The 10,109-nt window shown below is 35.2% G+C and overlaps 1 protein-coding gene across 1 annotated transcript; it reads right to left on the bottom strand.

Annotated features, from left to right (window-relative positions):
• Positions 1–235: 235 nt before the first annotated feature.
• Positions 236–1,022, bottom strand: LOC118898298 (40S ribosomal protein S6-like). The gene has a single exon (XM_036858510.1). It carries the CDS (start codon positions 998–1,000, stop codon positions 257–259), a length of 744 nt encoding a protein of 247 aa, XP_036714405.1. The 5' UTR covers positions 1,001–1,022; the 3' UTR covers positions 236–256.
• Between the last annotated feature and the right edge of the window lie 9,087 nt (positions 1,023–10,109).

The raw sequence follows: 10,109 nt of genomic DNA, 5'->3' as shown, positions 1-10,109 counted from the left end.
TAGGGATATATGTATATGTATAGCTGATTCACTTTGTTATAAAGCAGAAACTAACACACCATTGTAAAGCAATTATACTCCAATAAATGTGTTAAAAAAAAAAAAGCTGCCACAAAAGCTTCTCTCTTCTTATTCTTTGGCCATACTAAAAAATTCACAGTACATAAGTTTCTTTTTTGCCATTTTTAAAGATTTAACTTATATTATCTTTTTATTTTGATGTCTGATCTTATTTATTTGTTACTCTTAGAACATCTCATTTTTGACTGGACTCAGAAGTAGAAGCTCTCAGAGAGGACAGCCTCCATTTCTTTGCAATCTCTTCCTGGTGTTTTTCTTTGGCCTCCTTCATTCTCTTGGCCAAAAGCTTAGCATACTCTGCAGCCTCTTCCTTATTTTTCTTAGTACGCTGTTTCTTCAGAGCAATACGCCGACGTTTGTGTTGCAGAACACGTGGAGTAACAAGACGCTGCATCTTGGGTGCTTTGGTCCTAGGTTTCTTACCTTCTTTGTTTAGGGGCTCTTTCACAACATACTGGCGGACATCATCTTCTTTAGAGAGTTTGAAAAGCTTGCGGATTCTGCTAGCTCTTTTGGGCCCCAGGCGACGAGGCACAGTAGTTTTAGCGAGTCCAGGAATATCCTTCTCCCCTTTTTTTACGATGACCAAATTGAGAACGCTCAATTTGGCACCCACAATGCAACCCCGCACAGATTTGCGCTTTCTTTCTCCAGTCCTCCTTTGTCTGTAACAGGAATGCCCCTTACTCAGTAGCAGGCAGACTTGGCCATGGGTCAAGACACCCTGCTTCATGGGGAAACCCTGTTTGTCGTTCCCACCACTGATTCGGACCACATAACCCTTCCATTCTTCACGCAGAGCGTCAGCAGCAACTTCTGTAGCCATACGCTTCTCATAAAAGGTATGAAGTTTTCGTTCATCGTCCACTTCAATGAGTTTCTGGCAGCCAGTGGCCGGGAAAGAGATGTTCAGCCTCATTCTGAAGCGGCCGACCGCCTCCGAGGCGCCAAGAAAAAGAGCTCAACTTATCTTATTTCCAGGTGATTTCTATCATTTGATTTGCCTCTCAGAGGATAATTTTTCTCTCTCTCTCTCCAATTGCCTCTCTTCACTCAAGAATGGGAAAGAGAGAGAAAGGTTATAGATATATGGGGGGAGAGAGAGAAGTAATAAAAAGTAATTTTAATGCACTTGGGCTAGGATATATATATATATATATATATATATATATATATATATATATAGTTTTTTTGGCCAGCCGTGTAGCAAGCGGGATCTTAGTTCCCCAACCAGGGATGAACCCGTGCCCCCTGCAGTGGAAGTACGGATCCTAACCCCTGGACCACCAGGGAATTCCCTGGGCTGGGATATTTTAAAGCCATTGACTCTGTTTTAAACAAAACATGATGAATTTTTTTTTGTAAACTATTCTGGTAAAACAGTAAAAGCTTCCCAGAATAAGCACAAAATAACACTTTCCAGTATTTTTGTCTCTAAAGGTGGAAAAGATACTAAAGCTAAGGAAGTATTAATTCAGTGTTGTACTTCTCAGAGCAAAAGTAGATATAAAACCATACAGTTGCCAAGTTTATTAAACCAGCAGCAAAATAATAAATATTATGTCTGGCAAGCACTCAGGATCAACTATTGGCAGAATTCCTTTAATGTGATACTTTTGGACACTATAATATCAATGATGTAATAAGAAAGCATAGTTACCTACTCTTAACATGTGCATGCTAATAGATACTTTACAGTTGGATGAAACCTATGTAAAGAGCATACATGGACTTTTACTATTTATGAGGGAAAAGTGCTTGACAGCTTCTTGTTTGTTTTTCTTTTTAATCACTGAAAATCCATGCTTAAAGGGGAAGAAATTTTTAAAATTTGGCTTGTGGTTATTTTTTGAGCCAAAAAGTTTTCTGGAAAAGGTTTGTTGGATTCAGTATTGACAGAGTACAAGCAGAGAACAGGAACAACATCTCTACACTAGTTAAAGAGTTGACACTTGAATATTATTTCTCATAGTGCATTATTGCCAGAGCACAATTGTCTGTAAACAATATGGACTTTGATCTTGATTCAGTTTTTAAAGGAAATCATGAGGATTGTGCCTACGACTGAATTTTGGTCCTTGAGTATATATTCTTCAAAATGCTGTGGAAAAAAAAATGAGCAGTGAATAGAAAACTCTTGTTTTCCAGCTTGAAACAGGTTGGCTGTCAAGAGGGAAAGTAGTCATATGAATTTTTGAAATCAGATATGAGATAAAAATATTTTTTCATGGGAATTCCCTGGCAGTCCAGTGGTTAGAACTTAGCACTTTCACTGCTGGGGTCCAGGTTCAATCCCTAGTCAGGGAACTAAGATCCTGCAAGCTACTCGGCCAAAAAAAAAAAAAAAAAATTTCTTCATGACCCTAAAAAAGACCATTTCTGTGATTTCAGATGGTTTGCCCCAATGGCAGCATGTATCAGAAGCTTGAAAAGCCTAAAATTGTCTTTCAGGGCTAAATTATTACAGAGTTTAGTGCTGAAAATAATATATTAGGACAAACTATAATGCAAAGAAGCCTTTATTACTATGAGATGGGCTGTTTCACAAATTAGGATATGCATTCTTCTTCCGCCATCTCCACCCAGAAAAAATAACCACTTCTAATGTGTACTCATTTCACTTTGAATACCTCTATTAGAGTATTTAACACATTGTATCAGATATTTTGGAGTATTTACATTTCTCAGTTGGACTGTGCACTCCTCAAGGGCTAGTGATTGTGGCCCTCCCCAAAAGAGGTGTGCTAGTAAATCTTTCTGGGAATAGAAATAATTACAATTTACAAATAATAACATATACAATACTATATTGTAAAATCCATATAGGCGATTGATTCTTACAGAATGCTTTGGTTGATTTTTACCAAACTCTTGTTTCTATAGCCCTGTCTGTAGCCAACCTATAGGTGTGCAATTGTTGAAGAATGTAGTGCTAACATAAATGGTCATTGATATTTTTGTCTAAGTAAAAGAGTAAGATGAAAATTAAACTTTACTTTTTCATCAATGATGTGACTTCTTGCTAACTCATTAATAGTTTAAAAATAGTATTAGAAGATTATTTATTTCAGAGTAACACTTTAAATTTAATTTGATTAATATTTTTTTCTATTACTTTCTTAAGTCTAGACCAGCGGTCCCCAACCTTTTGGCACCAGGGACCAGTTTCATGGAAGATAATTTTTCCATGGACTGGGGGCAGGTGGGGATGGTTTCAGGATGATTCAAGTGCATTACATTTATTGTGCAGTTTATTTCTATTATTATTACATTGTAATATATAATGAAATAATTATATAACTCACCATAATGCAGAATCAGTGGGCCCTGAGCTTGTTTTCACTTGCCACTCACTGATAGGGTTTTGATATGAGTCTGCAAGCAATTGATTGATTATGGTCTCTGTGCAGTCAAACCTCTCTGCTAATGATAATCTGTATTTGCAGCCGCTCCCCAGCGCTAGCATCACTGCCTCAGCTCCACCTCAGATCATCAGGCATTAGATTCTCATAAGGAGTGCGCAGCCTAGATGCCTCACATGCACAGTTCACAGTAGGGTTCGTGCTCCTATGAGAATGTAATGCCACCACTGATCTGACAGGAGGTGGAGCTCAGGCGGTAATGCAAGGGATGGGGAGTGGCTGTAAATACAGATGAAGATTTGCTCGCTTGCCCACTGCTCACCTCCTGCTGTGCAGCCCGGTTCCCAATGGGCCATGGACTGGTACCAGTCCTTGGCCCAGGGCTTGGGGACCCCTGGTCTACACTATCAATAAAACATTAAGCTTACACCCTGATTTGTAGCATTTGCCAACTTCTAGGTTGTAAACATTCCCACTGTGGTCTGTTTCAAGCTACCAATGTGATATCACTGGTAATAGAGTTGGGAAGAGATGGGCAGTAGCACACCACTGTTTAGCTTTTTCTGCATGCTACAATGGACATAAATAACCTCAAGGGCATCGATAATAGTAAAGCATAATAAAATAAGAAGTGACGAGTTGTATTTATTTGTTTTTAATATAAGTTTGAAAATATTTATTTTTGGTAATGGCTGTGTTTAACTAGTAGCTTGCAGAATTCCTAAAGATTTAATTTTTGACAGTATGTGCTTGTATGAGTTGGATTCATCACACTGCTGCCCCTGGAGTGGTCCCATGCATAATCTACACAGCCTTATGTGACTGATTTGTTAATTGATTTAATGCAATCGACTTAATATATTCATCATTATGCCCTTGGCTTTTATGGAGGATTGCTATAAGAAAGACCATACAAATGATGTCTATGCATTGGCTATAAGATTACATCAAAACTTTGATATTTTACTCCAATGTTTTAAGTTTGTCTTATTGAATTGGTTACTTTCTTATTTACCAGACCAGAATAGTATCCTGTTCCCTCTTTGTTTTATCTGCCTTGAAACTCACAGGTAAATTGTACATTTGATCATAATAACTGTTAGTGCAGGCCAATAACATTTCATTTAAAAAAAAAAATCTTACGTTCAAATTTTAAGAGATATATATATATGTATATATACGTATGTACATATACATACATATATACATATAATACATATACAGACCTTCATTCATACATATATATGTATACATACAAACACAATTTCAAACTAGGTTTCCTAAGGTACATTTGATATGAAATGTTGAATAAAGTCTTAATTTGTTTCCTTTATTTACCAGTTTTCAAAGTAATGAGTTGGTTCCCTAGCATTCTTCAAAGGTGAACAATGTGTTTTTTAAGTATCATTATGAACTCATGTCTTAAGGTATATTTGTTATGTTTCAATCTATTGTAGTTATTCTTAACAAGTTCAAATTGTCTCATCTTTGGCCAGTGGGAGCCAATTCAAGTTGGGTTCCTCAAATTTACTCTCAAGTCCTTTTTATATGACCCCAATAATCTTTGATAGTTTTCATGCTTAAAGGTATGATAGGGTATTTTAGGCTTATCTTGGCCATTACCTATCCCAAACCTAGAATCAACCTTTGCTTGAAGGAATTTGTTTCAGGGGCAAATGATGTTTAGTGTCCCTAATTGGAAACATAAGTATGTGCTTGTTGCTACTGAAGTAGTCCCTGTTTTTAGGCATTTACAGTGGGCAGAACTAAGAAATATATATTTTTAAATATAAAATATGTGATGAGTTCATTCTAATACATCCAGTTCAAATTCATGATCACAGAATTTTTATGTAACTCATTGATTTTACATCTGTTTCTTTTTTGTCCCACATCAAAAACACCAACTTAATTATCCATTTGCTTTTTCTCAGACTATGCATACAATAATATTACAATAACACCACCAATAATACCACAAAACTATGGCTAATGATAACAAATTAAGTTCCTATTTTGTTGCTTCTTTAAAGTTCATTTTCTTAGTTTAAATCCTATGAGGAAAGTACTGTTAAATTATTGTGTTTGTATGTGATTTTAAAAAATTACTGTGTTTAAAGTCACTTAGGATATTCTTCTCTGTATGGTTATGCCACCAACTCCATATACAATTAAGTTCATTTACTTCATTTAGATGGGATTGCTTTTAAAATTTAATGTATTTTTGTTTTATATTTATGAAAATTATTTTATGTTTCCAAAATCACATTTTTATGAGAAACCTTCCTACTATTCTATCTTTACTACCCTGCTCCTTTCCTTTCTACAGGTAACCATGTGTTTTAAGGTTTTGACTTTTCATTTTATTTATAAAGTGAAATACATATACAGATGAATGGTAGCATGCCATAGATGCTTTTCTCTACTTTGATTTTTTTTACTTAACAAAATACTGGAGCTGACAGTGAAATACTTTATATTCCATATATTCTTTATTCCTTTTTAAAAATTGCATAGTACTTTGCTGTGTGTACCGTAATTAATTCAGCCATTTCCCTATGATGGACATTTGTGTTATTTCCAGATGTTAACCTAAAACAATAAACGGCCAGTTATTTTACCAGCAAAATGGGTTTATTTGGGAGCAGCAAGGAATTGCAATTCGTGACATGCAACTATGTGAACCACATGCAAGTCCAATAAAGCAAAGGAAAGAAAACTTTTATAGAGGAGAAGGGGAAGTTGGGAAAGATGTTGATAAACAAAAAGTCCATTGGAGGAAACTGGGAATTCAAAGTATAATGGCTCTTAATTGGCTGAGTTGTGACAGTTTCATTGGCTGAGCTGTTGCCAGGCAAGGAAGAGATCTTTCTTCCTTCTGCTGGCATTTGTAGTAAGTAAAACAGTGTCACTTCCAGCTGGAGATGCATGGTATGTCTTTTCCTATTGGGATCTGTATGGACCTTGACTGGTACATGGGCTCCCTCTTTTGGCCTTCAGACTCCATTTTAGTGAGGTTTCTCTATTAATTTTCATGCAGACTTTTGCTATAAGAAATAGTGCTTCAATGTATATTTTCTTATATACTTATTTTGTATTTTTTCAGTTTTGGTCAGATTCTTGGAAGTGGGATTTGCTAGACACAAAATAAATGCATATGTAACTTTGCTAGATACCGTAAAATTCTCTCTCGTTGGAGTTTTTCTATTTTTCGCTCTAACAAAGAATATTTCAGAGTGTTCCTTTTCCCCACAACTGCCTCACTAACAGGCTGTGTTGTGAAACTTTTGGATTTTTGCCAATTTGTTGGGCGAGACATAGTATCTCAGTGATTCTTAATTTGCATTTCTCTTATGAACAAGGTTGAGAATGTTTCTATTTAAGGGGCATTTGCATTTCTTTTCCTGTGAAATGTCTGTTCATATCTCTTGCCATTTTTCTCTCAGGGTGTTGGTGTTTTATTCATTTTTAGATACTCTTTATATGTAGGGTTATTAAATTATCTCTGATATGTTACAGATTTTTTTCACAGTTTCTCATTTTTCTTTATACTTCACTTGCAGTATTTTTTTCTTTTTCACAATACAAAAGCTTTTTATTTTTACATATTGAGATTTCCCGATATTTCACTTTACTGCATCTAGTTTTGACCATTGTTAGGGACGTTTTCCCTACTCTCCAACTATAGAGGAATTGACCCATAATTTCTCCTAGTACTTGTGTGGTTCAAATTTTTATATTTAAATATCTGATCTTTTGGAAATTTATTCTTGGAACAGATCCAAATTCGTCATTTTCCTTATGACTACCCAGTTATCCCAACGTCACTTATGAAAACGTCCATCTCTTCCTTACTGCTTTGAGATACAGCTTTTGTCTAAGTTAAATTTCCATATGCACTTGGGTAATTTCTCAACTTTCTATTGTGTTTATTGGTCTTTTTATTTCATGTGCCAATGCCACTGTTAAATTATTAAGCCTTTATAGCATATTTTAATATCTGATATTATACCCTCCCCCTACTCCCAATGCTCTTTTTCAGAGTTTTCTGGGCTTTTCTTGTTTTTTTTATTCCAAATGAATTTTATAACCAACTTGTGCTTATAACAGCGTTCTTTTTTTTTTTTTTTTTTCGGGGGGTGGTGGTGGTGGTGTGTGCCTTGTGGCACGGCATGCAGGATTTTAGTTCCCCGACCAGGGATCAAACCCATGCCCCCTGTAGTGGAAGGGTGGAATCTTAACCACTGAACCACCAGGGAAGTCACATAACAGCATTCTTAATCAGCAGTGTTTATTAGAAGCACCATCAGAGTTTTTTTAAAAAAAGGAAATAAATACTAGGCCCCCACCCAGACCTAGTGAATCTCTAGATATTGGGCCTGGGTATGTATATTTTGAAAAAGCTGTCCAGTTGATTTTAATAATCCCATTTAAAAATGACCTATGGGGACTTCCCTGGCGATCCAATGGTTAAGACTCTGCGCTTCCAATGCAGAGGGTGTGGATTCGATCCCTGGTCAGGGAACTAAGATCCCATATGCTGCGCAGCATGGCAGAAAAAACAACAAAAAACTTATAAAGCATAAATCCAAGGTCTAATTCCAGACTACCTTATGATTTGTTTTACCTTATGTATTCTGGACCTTACTAAATGACTGCAGCATTTACCCAGTTCCCTAAGCCAGAAACCTCTCTAGTTTTCCTTTAGTCCTTCCTTTCCTTTAACTCTCTCTGTCTTCAGTTGGTCACAAAATCCACATTTTACCTCAAAAATGTCTGGCTTTAAACCTCCAATACCACTGTCTCTTACCCCTTTTCTCATGGGCTGTTAAGCAATCTCTTCATACTACAGCCTATCATCTGCACTGCCTACACAGTTATTTTTCCCTAAAAATAAGGTTGATCATGTCACTTCTTTGCTGACCTTTGTTGGTTCTCAGGATAAATTCAACCATGGTACATAAGGCCTTTCACTCTCAGGTCCTAGCCTCCTTTTCCTCCTTAGTTCCTGTTATTCCACACCTCACACTGAATATTCCTGTTACAATGAATTTCTCACTAGTGGATGGACATCACACCTAGTAGCTCTTTGCATTTAAATTTATGGTTTCTTTCACTTAGAATCTGCCCCTGCCTTCCTTGCCTGGTAAGCTCTCAGTATTTGAGATGCAGTTCAAATGGCATTTCTTTGATAAAGCTTTTTATAGACTCTCAGTCAGAATTAGTTGCCCCATCCTCTATATTCTCACAAAACTTTATTATTTGTATCTTTATAATGTGATTTTTGTGAGTCTTTAATCTCCCAGGAATTTCACACTTTCAACATCAACCAGAATGTGAGCTTTTCATGTTTTTCCAGCCTCTAGCAGAGTGCACAGCATACAGCAAGCACTCAAATGTTTGTTCAGTGAATGAAAACAAATAAAGCTTCATTAGTCTGTACTGATTGAAACAGAAACAAGACATGACAGTGGCCAGCTTGTTCTACTATTAAGATCTCTCCTTCGTTTGGCTTTTTGTAGTTTGTAGTCAGCCTAGACTTTGTTCTCTATCCATGGCAATTCCTTACTCTTTGAAGGTCCATGTACAATACCTACAGTAGTAAATTAAATACCTGTCCATCTTTGTATCTGCCTGTTTAAGAAGTTCTGTCTTGGTCCTAAAAATAGATGATGCTTTATAGAATAAAGTGCAACAATTTAGTCTATAGTGGTGGAATAATTAGCTTATGGCATTAAAATTTAGTTGAATTATTGGTATTAGTAGTTAGTTTAGGTATGTATCACAGAGAATTTCAGAAATAATTATGTTATATTGGAAAAGATCTATTTGATCATTAAATTCTTTTACAGTTCTGTACATGATCAGGTATTGATTTAGATGATGATCTTAAGTAGAAGACTAAGTGCTATGGGAGACAAATTATTTTAAAACTTGTGATTATTTTCTCTTTTTTTTTCCCCCTCAACTCTATGATTATGTTGTCATCTCTGAAATGATCAAATGTGATAATGTGAAAAAGGGAAGGAATCATATTAAAAAATAATTTAGGCACAACTTCTTAGTAAGTGGGTATCAAATACTGGAGTAATCCAGTTTCAAATTTTTAGTGTATCATTATTTTTAAAAATCAGTTTTAAAGGTATAGATTAAATTGGATAATTAATATATTTGAATTACCAAATAACAACAAATTATTTTAAAGATATAGTTTAATATAAAAATTGAAGCTTTTTTTATTGAAATATAGAAATTCATTTTATGAATTTTAGATATCAATCTGTGAGTTTTTCATTTGTCAACTATTTTAATTATTGATTTTCATTTAATGGTATTTCACCTTTAAGAATGTTGCAAAAATATTTTTCAAACTATGTAAAGAGCCCTGATGATAATAAAAATATAGTTTTAATATATTTTAAAGACACCAAGATCAAGTTCTTCATTATCACCAGTTTTAGCCCTTATTCTAACCTTTGATGACACTAAGTCTTATTTTGTTTTAAGTTACTTCATCATTCAACCAAGGAAAAAGACAACTTTGTGTTATATGTGGCTTCAATTTTAAATTATATATATATACATACACACACTCTCTTTAAAAATTTTTTTGAACTGTGGTTCTAAAGTCTCCCAGGAGAATGATAGGAATTTTTAATGTGAATT

The sequence above is a fragment of the Balaenoptera musculus genome, chromosome 7, assembly GCF_009873245.2.
Source record: "Balaenoptera musculus isolate JJ_BM4_2016_0621 chromosome 7, mBalMus1.pri.v3, whole genome shotgun sequence".
NCBI classification, from domain to species: Eukaryota; Metazoa; Chordata; class Mammalia; order Artiodactyla; family Balaenopteridae; genus Balaenoptera; species Balaenoptera musculus.
The sequence above is the reverse complement of the archived record's forward strand: the minus strand, read 5'-3'. Positions and strand labels throughout refer to the sequence as shown.